General features: G+C 39.7%; 1 protein-coding gene across 5 annotated transcripts in view; it reads right to left on the reverse strand.

Annotated features, from left to right (window-relative positions):
* Nucleotides 1–17,711, reverse strand: part of large1 (LARGE xylosyl- and glucuronyltransferase 1) — a 109,868-nt gene that overhangs the window by 12,377 nt on the left and 79,780 nt on the right. For all 5 annotated transcript variants that reach the window (XM_028400137.1, XM_028400138.1, XM_028400135.1 and 2 more), the window contains 4 exons: nt 10,199–10,303; nt 6,023–6,135; nt 2,839–2,964; nt 1,301–1,456 (listed from right to left, as the gene is read on the reverse strand). In XM_028400137.1, coding sequence (XP_028255938.1) covers nt 1,301–1,456; nt 2,839–2,964; nt 6,023–6,135; nt 10,199–10,303 — 500 coding nt within the window. The remainder of the gene's footprint in view (nt 1–1,300; nt 1,457–2,838; nt 2,965–6,022; nt 6,136–10,198; nt 10,304–17,711) is intronic.

Here is a 17,711-nt window from a genome sequence, read left to right on the forward strand (position 1 = left end):
TTTGTGTGAACAACCCTACTCCCACCCTTTTTGTTATTTAGATGAGTTATCCGGGTCAATGTCAACTCAGTGTTTTTTATGGCTGTGTACTGATCCACCCTTTAATTGTCTATCTAGTCTGAACTGTTTTCATAAACCATTTGAAGAAATGCAGCAATCTAACAGGGGAAAATGTTTGTTGACATATCATGACAACTAACCTTCACTTACATTAAGTCATTTCTGTGGACTCATAGTAACACTCACCACCATAATATTATCAACACACATTAAAATAGCTCTTACATTACATTTTAATGGTGTCTGTAGGAAGATTTTCCTTTTACTCTAATAATTTAGCCTCTCTCTCATATTTCCAGACTATAGAATGGATAATTCACAGCAGCACCAGGAATTTTTTTTCGCTAAAATACATGATCACATTGCACAGCGGAACAGTTCACACAATCCACGGTTCGGTTTGTATCATGGTTTAAGGTCACAATTCTCGGTTGTTTTTTTTCTACTTTTTAACACTTTGGAAATACCATAGATCAGCATAAAGTATACAGCCTAATTATCCAACATTTACCATACTGAAGAATCAGTATGTGTTGCTGCTGTTGCCCTCTGAAGTTTCCATTCTGTCACTGCTTGTCTTGAGAGATGCTCCAGTGTTGCCAGCTTCTCAGTAAAACAAGTAGCATTGGCTGTCCCACTAAATGAAATCATTGCATAATTAGCATAATTGAAAGTTTTTGAAGTACCAACGTTTTTTTGTTTAGTTTTCTGCCATTGAAATATGCTATTTACATTCCGCTCTGTAAGCCATGACAGGACCAGCAGTAGCTTTCTACATGATTGGACGCAGAGTGGTGTGGGTCTCCTCTCTCTGCTCTGACTGCAGCTAAGACTGCTGTGTGAAGCTACTGTAAGACACTCACAGGCGGTCAAGTGAGTGCTTTGGGAGGAGCTCACAGTCAGACCCACTGCTCGTTGAGGACACTAACTGCAGAATGATATGTGCTTTCACATAATTTCATTCTCTAAAAGTCACCAGATTTGTTGCTAGTCGCTTTTGACATAAAAAAAATTTAGCAAGGGAGTCGCCAAGTTGGCACGACTCATCTCCATGCCAGTGCAAAAAATTGCCTCCCTGCATTACTTGACTACATGTCCTTCTCCCTCTTGTCGTACAGCTAAGAAGAACTATATATATATAATATTGTATATAATACAACTGTGTTTAGCTTCCTTCATCCATGAGAAATTAGTTAACCCCTGACCTTGCAGCAGTAATAAAGAAAGCAGTTCCACCTACGTTCTCACTGTTGTGGTCGGCCTCGCTGGGACAGCCGAACAGCTCTCGCCTCAGCAGGTTGCCATCGTATTCCAGAAAAGTAAGATACAGATTCCGGAAAAACTCCACATGCTTGTTCTTCACTCGCAGCTTCTTGGGAGAGTTCCAGTGGATCACCTGTGGAGAATATTCACAGAGGGGAGAGAGGAGTGCAGTGAACAAGGTGATCAGCTACTTGTAATATAATCACAAAGCACTAAGATCCTCCTGGGATTTGAGATATTTTCCTTTTAGCTAAAGTGTTTGTTTCCGTTTGCCTTTGCTGAGCCCTTGAGGCAAAGCAATTCAAAGACAGAAAATAACTTCTCACCAGGATCATGCACTCCACAATCTCTGCCAGTATTTTAGTCTAAAACATCCATCAAAAGAGCTAATAACACTTCCTACAGACTCTTTCAGTACAAAGAATGAACAGCATTAAAGTGACTCCATCACCTCCTCTCAGTTAATGAGCTGTAGTTCAGGGTACTTTAACAGAGGTAATGATATTCTCTAAACATGACCAAGTAGTGTCTGTGAGTGATATAAATCAGCAGGGAAAAGTACAAAATCCAGATGAGAATTTAAAAACTCCACCTCCTCCTAACATGGGTGAGCCGTTTCCAGGACTTGCTGGGTGTTAATAAGAGATAGTGTTATAGAACTGGAGGAGCAGCATCAGCTCCATCAGTGGACCCATAATGTACACAGCCAGTGTTTGGACTCTCCCCGTAACGACATTTTGCAGTAAGTCATTGTCTTTGTTCTGTAGTTAATGAACTGAATAAATGAACCTAATAGAGGCTATAGTGCCGAGGCTTGCCACACCAATGAGACACTAAAGCTGAAGGTAGCAGCTAAATAAACTGTGCAGCTGCCAGTCCATTGTACTGCAGAAGAATTGGCTGGACCAAGCTACCAAAAGCAAAAGTTCACAGACGTACAAACTGCTGACTATCAATGCAGCATCCATTCTTCTCCTGGCCATCTCATTCTGAAGCCAGACCAGAGACAAACTGGATCATTTCCAGAATGTGGATGACCATGACAACAATAAATAGTCCTTTCACACAGACATTGCTCTTTAACGACGCTTTGAAAACTCACTCTTCCTTCTGCATTTCCTTGCCTTTGCTTGTATATAAACTTTAACTGTATCCAGTGTAATGGCACCTAAATGCCCAGCCTACAAGTACATGATAACATTGCACACTCTTGTTAAAAAAGGGAAGGCCCAAAGAAACAGGCGGTGGTAATGGTACCTGTATGTGAAAGAAAAACAAAATACAAGAAAGAAAATAGTTTACTAACAGCTGCATATCTGCTTTTGTAATCAGTTTTCATCATTAAGCTACTGTACTGTGGAAGCTTATTAATTTCAAATATGATTTTTTTTGCAGAAAGAGGGGAGAATAAGTTCTTGCCCACCACTGATATGCATTGATTGTGAACCTGGTATATAGGTATATAGGTTCTTGTATGTCTGAAATGACTTGAACATGTACACAGCTTGCTCTCACCTTGAGGTCTGACACGTCTTTGTAGCACTTCTCGGAGCGGGTGTGGTCAGACAGCTGGACGTTCCAGAAGCAGGGCAGCTGGTGAACCAGGAACGGGTTCTGTTTGATCACAGCGTTGAAGATGTCCTGCAGACACAACACACACAGCCTTATGCTTTACCTTATGTTTCATCATCTACAGGGCATCACCACAGAGTGCTGTGTGCACTGCTATGTTTTATCCTATGGTATATTTGTTCAAAAGCTACTCCTTATATCTGGGCTGAGTCCTGCTTGAAGAGATGAACTTGAAGGAGAGTAGAGGTTATTCTTCAGTTTGAGAGTGATTTTCTTTTTGGCTGATTTTAGACAGTGATGGATGCTTTTTAATGGCTTTAATTTTTACATGTATTTTAGACAAACTTGTTGATTAAATATCTATATTGTCTTCTTTACCTCCCTCTCTTCTGTTTCACCCCTTCAGCAGAAGGGGCCTCTCCTTAAGACCCAAAGCCTTACTTGTGCAGGCAGATGACACCGACAATCATCTCTGCTTGCTTTTGACCACCAAATTGTTGTCATTGATTGATCAAATCTAAAGAAATTGTATGATTACGATACTGGGTTTACAAGAACATGATCGACAAACAAATATAATGCCTCCAACCATGGCTGTCACAAGTGTGGAAACATGAAAACCACACTTCTGGACAGAACTAAACTCCTGATCAATCCAAGTATGGGCAAAGATTCGGAGCAAAAGCGGTTCTGAGGTGGTCAGGAGGTCGTGTTAGCAGGATGCTAGTGATCCAAGTTAGCAGCCATCTACCATTTATAATGGTCACATTCTTAATCATGGCTTAATATGATGATTAGTAAATAACATAAAGTTAATCCCCATACTATAGCTATCATGAACATGAAAATTACAATTCTACAGAGACCAAAAGTTTGGTTTATTTTTTATTTTTTTTTATTTTGAAATACTTTAATAATCCCAGAAGGGAAATTGCTTAACCCTGCTCTACCACTGAGCCACTGGTCAGTACCAGGCTGTAAACATGTTAGAATTAAATCTGAACGTGCAAACTGTTAACAATGTTTCTAAAGTTGAACATTTTAACATGGGAGTCTATGGGGACTGGCTCACTTTTAGATCCAGCCCTGATTCTGATTTGTTGTCCTACAAAGTGTTTTTGCGATGGTGGATATCTGCCACCACAGACTCTGCACCTCTGTGATCAATTTTAACTTTCTTCAGATTTACTATGTTCACGCAGATTTAAGGTGCCTCACAGTATCATCTACACAATTTCTGCTATTGTAGCTCATCCCTACCATGACCTGGAAGACGACTCAGTGGGACACACTGTTCATTTTACTCAGCACAGAGTGGTTATCTGAGTTCCTGTAGTCCATCATCCTGTCAGCTCCAGCACCAGGTTCACATTATTTTCGAGAAATCTTCGTCTAGGATATGTTCACTGACATAATGCTGATAGGACAGATGGGGATCATGTGGTGACAAGTTCCTATGAAGGAATGTCCTTTAAAACCTGCAACCTGTGATTTATTAATTAATCACTTCAAACTGTGAGATATTTGGCATGAGCTCAGTTTTTCATTTCATGTGTTTCCAACATGTAGCAATAATATTAGCCATTTTTGTGGAACATTTTAATTATTTTGATACTATAAGGTACACAGTTTTTCCAGGACATTTTTACGGTTTTGCTTGTTTTCCAGGAGTGCTGAAGGTTTGAAAATATGACTGATTTTCCTTTGTCATAAACATGACCTTTCCGTTTAAAGAACCTGATATTTTTTTTAACCTCTACAGATGCCCTTGTTTGATTTGCTCATAAACTGAACCGATAAAACTGGTTTGCACACAATGGGCTAATTGGATAATTGCATAAATAAGTGGTATTCAATGTGGGTTTTACATTAAAATAAATGAATGAGAGTGAATCTGCATATCTTGTTTCTCAATATTTTGCAAATATTCAGCCTGGCATATTTTGTATTTTTACAAAATTTACTAAAATATTTTATGTAATAGACAATAAGCAATTGACTCATAATTATGTTGGATGAACGAGTCTTTATTACCAGCTCTTTCAAAATGGATCATAGTACCTCCCGATGTTACAGCTGCAGGTCCAGCTTAACTGCTCTGCCTTAACAGTCGTGTTAGTGTCATTGAATGTCTGCAGATACTTTATATTATAAAGTATTATAATCACAAAGTCTGAGGGCTTTGAGGGATTGGTGGCTTCATTTGGGAGACCTCTTTGACTTTGCAGGTATACAGGCCTCAGTGACAGATTCAACCTTTCTAATGGGTGATATAAAATCTCTATAGCTAATGCTGCCATAAATAGTGCTGGCAGTCCATTGGAGGAGCCCGTACAGCAGAAGGCAGATGGTAAGCAGAAACGATTTCCAAAGCCTGTTCATTTTCCAAACTGCATACCTTGTGGGATTTTACTTAATGAAGGTTTAATTAAAATCTCATAAACGTAGTTCTCATCTAGATGAGCTTTGAACAGCTGTAAGATAAAGGAGAGACCCTTTTACCAAGGTCTCAGTGTCTGCCCTCACAGTCTGGAGCTACACACAAGGTAGGATAACACTTACGGCTAATTATGACCTTCAGTACATTAAAAGTGACGCCACCTGGATGAACCATCATATGAAATAGTATTAATTGCTGTGGTTTTGAATTATTTAATGATATTGTAAAATTGTCGGTTTGCTTTCTTTTTGACAGTCTTTGAATGCATCATGTTTGTTTTTTGGTTTTGTTTCAATTTTATTACAAAATTTAGGCTTAAATATCCTACAACTTCATTGTACTAGTCACAATTAATAACAACAGTCACATGACAAAAATCAGTGCGTATTTTGCTAAACTGCATTTTTTCTTACACAAAATTAATAAATAATAAACTAAATATTAAATAATACTAAATATAACTTTTTTCATGATTCCTCTCTTTTCCTGCCTTTCTAACTGTGTGATGTGCACAGAGACCTGTTTAAGCTCTCTCTTTAAGCTTAGCTATGATTGTGCTGGGCACTGGCAGTCACGCAGGCTCCTGCTTCAAGTACAGGTGTTCTTGTGATTTGCACATGTGGAAAGACAAATTTAGCCAAGGGGTAAGGCATTTGCAAGTCTGAAGAGTGTGTGTGTGTGTGTTACCTGGTCTGCCAGGGAGGTGGACAGCATGCTCATTAGCTCCCTTTCTGCAGTCAGCCTCCACATCTGCTCCCATCTGAGCTTCCGTAGCCGATCCAGGAGAAGTAAAATAACCCCTAGAAAGCAAATACACACATGCACAGAGTAAGATATGGGAGCTTAAGAAACAGAGATTAGTATCTATCTGCCTGCTAAAGGTGATAAAGTCCCATCATGAGGCTTGTGTTTTTTTGAGATAAAGCTGAGAGTTTAACCTTAAATACCGACAGACACTGGATAAAGAAAAATGCAGAAATCCTTCTGGAAATCATACTTAAACGCTTTTTTTTTTTCAATGTAAACTTTATAAGTAAAAAAATCCCTTGCTATTAAAAACTCTTCCTGCTACAAACAGAATTATGAAGCAGAGATGTGGAGAATCATTTTTTTTTTCAATTGGAGGAAACAAACCATCCTTCACACCCTGCTGTGCTCCATCTGTTGCCACGGCCACTGACACAAAGCCAACCGACTGCAGCTGAACCGTCAAACCGCTGTTGTGTGTAAATGTAACATATGCCTTTCTGTTTCTGAAGTCACACCGACAGGACGTTTAAGATCAACAACAATGAGGTTTTTTGTTTTTAAACACACAGACGTGTTCAGGTGAGTTTTTACACAGCTCCTGCTGTCTCACTGTAAAATCCACAGAGCTGCTGCACCGGGCCATGTTGTTTGTTTTGGTTTATAGTCAATAGAAAGATTATCCTCCTGCTCCAAACAGTACACAGAGAGCTGTATGCCTCCTGGAGGAAAAGACCTGCTGGATTGGATGAGAGGGGGGGAAAATATACAGCCAGGGGAAATAATAACAGGGTGTAATGGAATCCAATCAATTCCACTATCAGCTGCATGGAGGCTCTGTGAAATTATGCCCGCACCTTTTTGAAAATGTTTTTTTTTCCGAACAATTTTAACAAGCATGGTGGATGCCTGCATATTTCATCAATGCTTCTGCAAATGCACCAGTTTTTTTAAAGCCTCACAGCTGCACACACACACACACACACACACACACACACACTGAAGATAAAAGGAAAAAAAAAAAATCAAAGCTTCCCATTACAGATGGTAAATGAAAATAACATTGAACCTGCAATTATAATATAGTTTCAATTTAATACTGTATACAAATAGTCTGAATACATTATGTACTGCATACAGATGCATGGTTGTTTGTGTCATGACTTTATAGTATTTCCATAAAACATAAGGCCTGCATGGCCTAATACATCTATCCATCCATGGTCTTGACCCGTTTTATCCTGCAGATGGTTGCAGCAAGGGCTAATACAATATGAGATATTTAAGGACCAGTGTGTGGAATGTAGCGGCCTCTTGCGGTGATGTTGCAGATTCCAAGGGAATAACTATAACTAATTAACAGCATTAGCAGCGATGGGGGGAAAACATATTTTAAAACATGGTGTATGTATAGCCATGGCACAGCAGATTCCGTCGGAAGGACACCAACTCAATCCATTTCATTCAAAAGAAAATACAACGATTCACAGCGATTTACAATATGGGTGATAATGCATGAATGGAAATCCAATTGTACAGTACATGCAATTTCTGCAGATAAATCCCTCTAAATCCTCCACACAGGACATTTATTAAGTCTAAGATCGACAAGTGAGGAGGCTGACTTATTAGGCCGTGTGAGCAGACATATTGATTTATTGAACAATTATGTCATCTTGTGAACTCTGTGGGAACATGCCAAGTGTGCTGATTATGGCACGTCATGACGACATCTTGAGTTCCACTGGTAAAAAAATATGTTTTCTGAATTATGTCAGTTTGTCTACTGAATCTACAGATACCTTTAGGTATGTACAAGGCACTGTTTAGTATGGTGAATTGTGGGCATGTTGCTAGCTGGAGGATAAAGCCTGACGGTTCTGCATCAGTGTCAGTACGTGGATGTCATGTGAATATACCATATATATATATATATATATATATATATATATATACTGCTATGCTTTAGGAATTTTCTGATGCAAGAGACATTATAAGAATAGACTACAATACTTGAGAACACCTGTGGAAGAATTACGAAAATACTACACACAGTGACTTTCAATGACTTTGTTTTATTTTCTGTTGAACTGTTAGTTCTATTGGTAACAACAGAACTAACAGTTCAACAGAAAATTCCTAAAATTACAGTGCCACCAGATTTGAGTTCAACTGGAACGAAGGTCAGGCGACAATAATTGTAATCCTAACAAGGCAAATCCTAATTAGCTGAGTGCACACATGACATACTAGGCTACATTCAACTAATTTACATATTAATTTCTTCACATATACACATTACACAGAGGCTACTCTCTCTAAAAGTCTAATTTAAAACTGCTGAATAAAAACGGCCCATAAATATAATCATTAGTACAAACATATTCTGAACATTTAAGAACTGAACTGAGTGGAAAGAAGATGACAAGACACAAAACTAATGAGTAATTTTATCATATAAATTACTGGTTCTCTTAGCATTAGCAACCTGTACAGATAATATTTCTGAAAAATGTTTCCTAAATTTGTTCAAACTGATCATTAACTACACTGCTACAATAAATATCAAGACAGACTTTAAGTGCTATTTCAAACAAAAATGAATTCTCATACATAACACAAGTTCATAAAGGAAGGCCATTAAAACAAATTGGCAGGAAAAAACAAATGACAAAGAATGACATGGATAGCATTCTGTCTATTTAACAGAAACACACAGCATGTTTCTTTGTGGGACTTTGGCTGATGAGTGTACAACCGATTTCTGACTGAACAAAGGCTGTGTGAACTGCTGTAAATTTTTTTATCTATATAACAAACACAAAAACACTGGGTTAGACATCAAGCTTCAAATGTATCATATGCCACGACATGGATAAGTCTCTGTGCTTATGTAAGGTTGCAAATCCCAGTCATCCACTCCAATAGATAAAACAAAGTCATTGAAAGTCACTGCGTGTAGTATCAGGCCATTTTTGTAATTCTTCAACTGGTGTTCTAAAGTATTTTAGTCTATTCATACAATGTCTCTTGCATGAGTTTCTGAGCAGTGCTAAAACAGAAATTTCCACTATTTACAGCCACATGTGAAAATTAAATAGATTGGTTACTGTCCATTTAAACATAAGAGCTTTTAAAATGTAAAAACAAAACAAAACAGAAAAAAACTCTATAAATGGGGATTTAAGCTGGATCCATACACCACGAGAACAAAGAACTTTCTTCTCACTGTCGGCCCTCCGACTACAAAATGACGTCATTTTGTTCTCAGAGTGCCTGTTCGGCAGCTCTCGCAGACAGATGGCCCGGGCAGAACTTTTTCTCTAAGTGGAGTGCGAGAACAATTCTGTGACTGGTCAGAATATAGTGGGCGTGATGAATGTGGTGAAGCTTCAAGAGCTTCTTCAGGTGTGCAGAACACACAGACTTGGAAGGAGGAAGTACAACGACGATGGACAGTTTAGATGAGCAGCTGGCAAACAACTCCTGGAAGGAGAAACACGGTGCACAGAGGAGAATGTCTGTCCAAAAGGTGGGGATAAAAATTATTCCCAGTATTGATCATTTATTCCAGACAGTCATCCACTCTTACACAGAATTAAATTCACACAGACCAGAGGTCTGCTACAGTCAGGTATACTAATCTTCTATCTATTGTCATGCTATACGCCCTCTTCCCTAAGCATTATCAGCTCGTTAGGCCAGGTAACCATGACTGTGCACACAATTTGCAATACAATTGCATTGTCAACCTTTTGTGTGACGTGCGCTGCAGTGGGAGGGCCGTATGAGGAGTTCTGCACACACGCTTCTTGGGGAGTGTGATTACTCCTGTTCTTGCCACCATAAGAAGCGAGAAGAAAATTCTTTGTTCTTGTGGAGTATGTATCCAGCTTTATAAAATGTAATGAATGCTAATAAAGCTTCCTCTGACTACAGGTTACAGAAATGTTGCATCAAAGTACAGCGAAGTACATATGGGGTGAAATTGTACTTTTTTGTCCTGTATCGATAAGCACCACTGAATTGAACTGACTGAACTGATGTGTGTTTTGATTCAATTTTAATTGTAACCCACTGTGCTAATGTGCTAACAGATCACTATCACGTACTTACCGGTGTTAAAACCTCTGCCCAAAGCTGGCCAGGGTCGATGGTTCTTCCAGAGATTCCCCAGGTACCAGTCACTCTGGTTCTCCACCAGACCCAGAACCTGCTGGCCTGAACACAAAATAAAAAAACACAGTAAGAATTTAAATATCATTAACAGTAAGGAGGACCCCTCAGTGTAGCCATGTTTCTTCTATAGTCAATGTAGATTCTTCTGTGAACATGCCGATTGCAGAGAGGCACCATGAGGGGCACTTTCATTGCAGCTGGTTTCATGCATTGCAGTTGGGGTATTGGCCTGCATTTACTACATTACTAAGGGGGGCACCAGGACCCACCAGGGATCTGCAAGGGACCAAACAGCCACTTCAGGCAGCTGTAGCTCAATTAACATGATCTGTACATGAATAACTTTAATATATCTGTACATTAGATGGCAAATCCCATGGGTTGAGATTAGATTGATTATCTTGGTTGAGACTATCTAATGGGACTTGCCATTTAATATATATATTATATATATATATACATATAGAGTGGTGGACATAGATCAAGAAAATATAAACTTAAAAAAAACAAATTAACAACAATATGTTGTGTTGCAGTTGGTTTTATCCTGTTATAAGGAGCTAATTCAGCTGTGATCTCTGGATAACTGGCTGTTCTTCTGAATTGTGTGCCGAGTGAAAGGGTGGAGGTGGGGGATCAGTGGCAGACACTTAAGGGTCAACTAGTTCAACACAGAGCCAGCAGAAACATAATCTCCTCATAAAATGAGCTTTTATGTCTGAGTCAACGACAGACCGCCAGAGAACTTTAACTGCCACCTCACAAATGGCACACAGGGCCCGCCATAAGAGGAGGTGGAAATTGAATTCAGCACTCAGCTTATAAATTTCAAGATTTTTGAGCCATTAGACAAAAGGGTATAGAGAAGACAGGAAAGGAGGCAGAATGAAATAAAGAGGAGAGATCTAGAAGATGAAGGGATGAGAGGAGAAAAGAGGTATGTGGGCTTTAGGGCGAGAGATTATGGAAGGCAAGCTGGGCAGAGATAAAGGTCGAGGAGATAGGCATTAGGGAGGAGATAGGAGCCTGGAGAGAAGGGCATGGGTGTAGCGGTGGCAGCTTTAATGAAGGCTGTAAGGAAGATTAATGAGAGCTTATTGGAGCAGGCAGCGGAGAGCAAAAAGACCCTTTAGAAAGGCCGCAAAAACAAAGAACACACACATCTGCCATCAAGGTGACAACTAGGCGGGGCAATTAGAGCTCAAAAACAAAACTTCAAAGTGGTTTTATGTTCATTAGAAGTTATAGCTCACAGACACTGATCAATTTTGATGGCAACACAGCGACAAAGGGTGGAATCGAATCCAGTTTTGTTTTCACATCCCGTCTTCAATGATTCTGTGCCTGAAGAGGAACGACTGTTAACAGCCTCATGGTTTTGTGTTCTTGCCACTAAAGCACTTTACGCCGGCGTCTATCAGACTGCTGTTCGCATAATTGAAAACTGGTGCCAAAATTCTACCCTTAACCTTATTGATGTGATGCTTTTCAAACCCTGACAGTGTGTCCATATGTGACACGGTTGCAGTGAGACCCCGCTGAAATAGAGTCTCATGTCATGAAGCCATGTGTTTCCTTGGAGATGCTCACATGCTTGTGCTTTCTCAGTACAACATGGGTGCCACAGCCACAAAAGATGACAAAGTAACACTAAAAATGTAGTCAAGTTTGTAAAATAGTCTCACAATTTACTATGTATATAGTAAATATGGCCAAAATTATATATGATACACACATATTAAATACCTTTATCATACAGATGGTTATAAGAGTCTTTGAGGATTCCGTAAATAGCTTCAGAATCACAATGATCTGAATCTTTTAGCAGGAATTTGAATATAAGAACCAGTTAAAAGTTAAATGTTGCAGCCTTACTTCAAACATTTTGGGATGTTGTCTTTTTACTTTATTTTAGCTTTCCATTGATTTATGTTTTTATTTATTTACACTCAACAAAAATATAAACGCAACACTTTTGTTTTTGCTCCCATGTTTCATGAGATGGACTTGAAGATCTAAACTTCATTCCAGATACACAATATTACCATTCCTCTCAAACATTGTTCACAAATCTGTCTAAATGTGTGATAGTGAGCACTTCTGCTTTGCTGAGATAATCCATCCCACCTCACAGGTGTGCCACATCAAGATGCTGATCTGACATCATGATTAGTGCACAGATGTACCTTAAACTGCCCACAATAAGTCCATCTCATGAAACATGGGAGCAAAAACAAAAGTGTTGCGTTTATATTTTTGTTGAGTGTATTTATGCAGCTTTGAAAAGCAGCAGTTCTCTATGGTATAGTTCACGTTTAGGGCCGGCACAATAAGAAAGGGACTTGGCAAGCCTACCTTCTTACAAAAATCTTTGACTAAATCCATTCAACATGGGAAAAACTGATGTGCAACTGACCGTGAAGCCTTAACCACCCGTTTTCTAAAATATTGTCAGATATTGGGTTTCCAAGTCAGAGAGCCATGACAGGCAAGAAAAACAGAAATGAAATCAATACAGCTCGGCTTTCTTTTATCAAAAAGGAAAGGCACTGCTTTAGAATAATATCCTAAAGAAAATATCCCATCAATACAAGGCCATTCATCACTTCTTTTCTATGTTAAATTAACCCATTTTCTTCTCCTGATTTTTTTAATCTTTACCAGTAAATGAATGCATATTACACTAGCTATTGATCATATAATTTACCAACAGGCTATGAAGGATTACAGCCAATTGCTGCTATTTAGGGCGTGCGATCTGGTTAAAATGTTGGACATATTAGCACGTATGAATATTCCACTAAGCAAAGTCCTCACACAGCAAACCTCAAGCCATCCACAATCTTTTTCTCAGCATGCAGGCAGCTGAGGGAGGAGTGAGCGCTTCTTAAATTAGCTTTTAGGGAGGCACCAGGAGATCAGTGGGAGTTTTTAGCCGCTGAGTCAGTGGTGCTGATACAAGTGAAGACGAATGCCAAGGTCAGCTTGGCCAACATCCACTCCTTGCTTCAACATCTCATCCTCCATACTGCACCTCCCACGGGAGAATGGATTAATGTCATCATCATCAAGAGATACACCAAAACACACAACAGCTACTGAGGAATAAGATCAGTATGTTAATGTGGATCATGCACACTTACTCCTGCTCTGGCACATATATACATAAGAAAGTGGCACATGCTTGAAGATAAAAGTGGCACTTTCATGTCTGTTTTCAGTGAGAATAGTTGCAAGTTATATAGTAGAAGGGATGGCTTACTAAAACTATACCCATTAATGCCATGATCTTAAACTTTAGGGTGTGAATGTAAACAGCAAGTGAAAACAAAACTTAAAATGTAATGGCACTTTTTGTATGCCTGATTTAATAGAGATGGATGTATGGACAGAGACATGCTAAAATGACATTTGCCTGCTCTCGCTGCAGTTCAGTCATGTGACTTAACTTCGTCTGTGGAGAGTACTGCAAACATGAAAAGCATTAGTTTGCATTACACAGAATGTGACCACCCTGGTGCATCCTCACACTTTTGATGTAGGAGGACAACAACCCAGCAGCAGGACCTCTATCTCCCCCTTTGTGCAAGGAGGAACAGGAGGAGGGCCCTGGGTTCCTTCTGATGCATGCATGCAGCCTGTAATGTGATTTTCCACTTTTATTTTGAGACCTGACCTCCATGGGTTAATAATTTTGATTTACATTGATCATTTTTATGTTATTTTCAACTTGAATATTTAATTCATTGAGATCTAGGAGATCTAGTGTTCTCTTTATTTTTTTGAGCAGTGTATTTGAGTAGCAAGGGCACGTCTGGCACTGACAGTCTGCCATTGTGAGTTGCATTTGTGAACTAGGTCTCGGACTGACAAGCTAGCGGCAGATGGTTGGGTTTAAATATTTAACCCTCTAAACCCCATAACCTGCCAAAAGATTTGAAATGTAAGCTTTATTCAATGCCAGCACAGAGAACTGTTGGACTTTCCAGTACTACTGCACGATTTGATGAAAACTTGACATAAACACTTGATGTAAACTGCGATTACGATATTATAAATGAATGGTGTCATAAGTCTACTTGCTTGAATCTCAAGGACAACACAGATAATAATGATAGTTTGGATATTTCTCAAATCTAAACATCCAAATATGACACAAAAAATTCAAAGCCTGAAGTTTACACACTGTTTTTTTCCAATCTTGAAAAGAATAAGGACATTTGTGCAAAGGCAGTAGCACTAGCCTATAGTAAACTCAAAGAAAATTCTGTTGGCATTTTGGTAAACCTTCCAAGCACTACTTGATAAAAAATACAGAGAGTTTTATACATATTTTATCTGACCCCCCATTCCACCACAGACACTCAGTTTAAGGTGGTCCACATGCAGGATATCATTAAAAAGCTTACATTTCTATCCTTTCGCATCGCTCAAATTCAAAAATACATCCCACTGTTTTTCTTTTCTCTGTCCTGCTGCAGCCCCCACCACCCTGCTTCCACCACGTTTGACCATCCAGGAAGATCTAGGGCCTGTCCACACCCAAAAGAATCCAATTAGCGACTTGACATTGCAGAGGGTGACATCGCGATTTCCAGTGATCAATGAATACATCATGTGTGATATACAGTTGTCCAATGCACCACAAGCCAAACTAAATCCAAGCACATAATCACATTTTATCACAACCACTTTATTCTATACAGGGCTCTAGAGTGCGACCATTTTGGGCGCACATGCGACCTAATTTCTCAAAGGTGCAACCAAAAAATATCAGAGGTCGCACCGGTACGACCAGCTGTAAGAGGGAGATACATTCTCTGCGACTCTCAAAAGTCTCCCTGTGGTCCAGCAACAGACACACATCAGGCCCATATCGTGGTCTAAGCCAATCAGAGACGGTGAAGGGCGGGACCTCTGTGTGTGTATCTTTGAAAACGTGTCTGCTGCGGTCAGCCGAGACCGAAAATTCATAAGAAGAACGCGGACATATGCTGCGCAGAGCTGATGCTGTGTGCTAAAGCTTGTTCCATACTGCACGAGAACGGAGAAATCTGTTCGTGTTCCCGAGGTGACGAGAACAAAGTCGTTTCGGCCCGGACTTTTTAAAACGTGTGTGCAGAACTCATACGGCCCTCTGACTGCAGCGCGCACACACAGACAGACGGGTATTAAAGACGCTTCGCTGCTGAACAGCAGAAACCGCAGTTTAAGTGAACATGTGCGGAGGAGCAGGATTTGTTGCTACTATGCGGGTTTTGCTAATTTGCTGTTGACCTGAATGTGTGACGATAATGAGCCGGTCCTGTTCAGGGAGGGGGCGTGACGTGCTCGTAACCTTACAGACTGAACAACAGGTCTGAGGACAGTGTTATCTGACCTGTGTGGTTCATCCATGAAGGCCGAGTCACTCTGACAGCAGTCAGCTGGTTTAAGGAGTTATAGAACATGACGAACGTCCATTTAAAAAGTATTGTTATTATCCTGCTATAGTGGAGCATTGTCTGCCAGTATGATGTCTGCATACAGCTAAACTGTAACAGACAGAATGAAAAGTCTGTCAGCTGGAGCTCAACTTTAGAAAGAGAGGAGATACTGGAGAAACTGAGGCAGAGAGGTGAGGAAGATGAGAGCAGAGATACTGTAGCTGCAATAGAAACATGTTGAAGAAAACAAATATATATCTCAATCACAACTATTAAATAAATAAAGGTGTATATAATTTAAATAATTTTTAATTCCCATTGCCAGATAGATAAGTGAGGAGCGACAGCCAGAAAATACAGAGAGAAAGCAAACAGGGAACTGAAGAGTGCTGTAACTTTGAATCTTCATTATGGATTTCTGACAGGCAGACCTGTTGGCTGGTTTGTCCATAATTTGAATGATCGGTACATGTATTTATTTATTTGTATTTACCTGTGTTCATTAAACAAGGCCAAAGTCAGTTTAGGATGATATGTGATTATTAAGCCCGTTCATATTTACTAGAGATCAATTTTTGGACCTCAGTATTTCTAAAACTTTGGCTACAGCCCTGCGAGGCCGTCAGGTAAACAGTAGATGTAGCTGCAGATGATGAGAGAAGATGAAAAAGAACTTCTGTATTAGGATAGGTGTCAAGTTAAGGCCTGATCCATAAAATATATGGACAGTGATTAAAAAACAAACTGCTGTGTGATGTGTGATGCGGTGCACCTAACTTTTGTGCCGATGCACCCAAGAAAAAAAGATTAGGCGCACCGGTGCAACCAGTGCAAAAACTTAGTCTAGAGCCCTGCTATATATAACTGTGAAAAAAACAACATAATATAGGCAGCCATGACTGACACACATGCCCCATTCAAAAAACTGCAACCTATTCTTTTCCCCACTTACATACTGATTTCAGTTGTATTTCATTTCTTCAGTATGTATTTAATGCTTTATACCTGCACATAGACATACTTAAAATCCCTTACCTCTAGCACTAATCATGTGCTGACCCCACACAGTCTAAAGATGTGATGTGAAGGTGGGAAAGTTTTACGTGGGTACACCTGACAACAACCAGGGCTTAGTTACTGTATGTAGTGTGCACACTGATATTAACATTGCAGGTATGTAGGAGTTAGCTTAGATGCAACATTAAATGTGCTCTTTTGCAGATAAGAAAATGGCACTTCAAAAATATAATGTGGGTTGTTCTTCAAGGTCTGAGTCTGTCACTGTGAACAGTGATAGAATGAATTAAATAAATGAAATAATTTTGTTTCATGAAGCTGTGTGGATGATATTTTCTCTGTACGCAACTGAGAAGAGACAGAATAACTTTAACAAAATCAACAGGTCAGACACGGCAGTGAGGCAGTAAAGTTGCCCTGTCGCAGTGTCCTTGAACGCCAAAGTGATCAGCTAAAAAGCATTTCTGTCACATGAGGTTTGAACTGCTGAATAACAGAGAAATGGTGCCTCGTGCACTTAGAACACGGCAATACACTTAAGTGTTCCTAATTCAAGGACAGGTAGTCGGTAGGTTACACTGCCAAAGCTCGTCGCCCATTAGTTCTGCTGATTACAGATGGCGGAGGGGATTGGGGGATAGGCACAACGTCATGAGGTGGCGCAGAACGTTGTCATGGTGACCCACTTATGTCATTAGGGTGGATACTATTTTGCATAGAAATTGCAGGATGAGAAGAGATCTGGCTTGATATAGTATATATCCATCACTTTTTTGGAAACAAGGGAACTGGTGACACTGCGGGGACAAACGTCAGAGCCATGTCCCTTGTCCACATCCGTACTGCTTTTAAAAAAGCCACTAATCAGTACAGTGTGTTTAAAAAAGTCAGACCTGATAAAACAGTGCTTCACAGCTGTTACTTGATGGTGGCTTACTCTTTGTAGTGTCAACAGTCTTAAGTGGCTTTGACCTCCATTTTCTCTGAATAGCACAGCAGTTGTCTCA

Source organism: Parambassis ranga, chromosome 2 (assembly GCF_900634625.1).
Source record: "Parambassis ranga chromosome 2, fParRan2.1, whole genome shotgun sequence".
Taxonomy (NCBI): domain Eukaryota; kingdom Metazoa; phylum Chordata; class Actinopteri; family Ambassidae; genus Parambassis; species Parambassis ranga.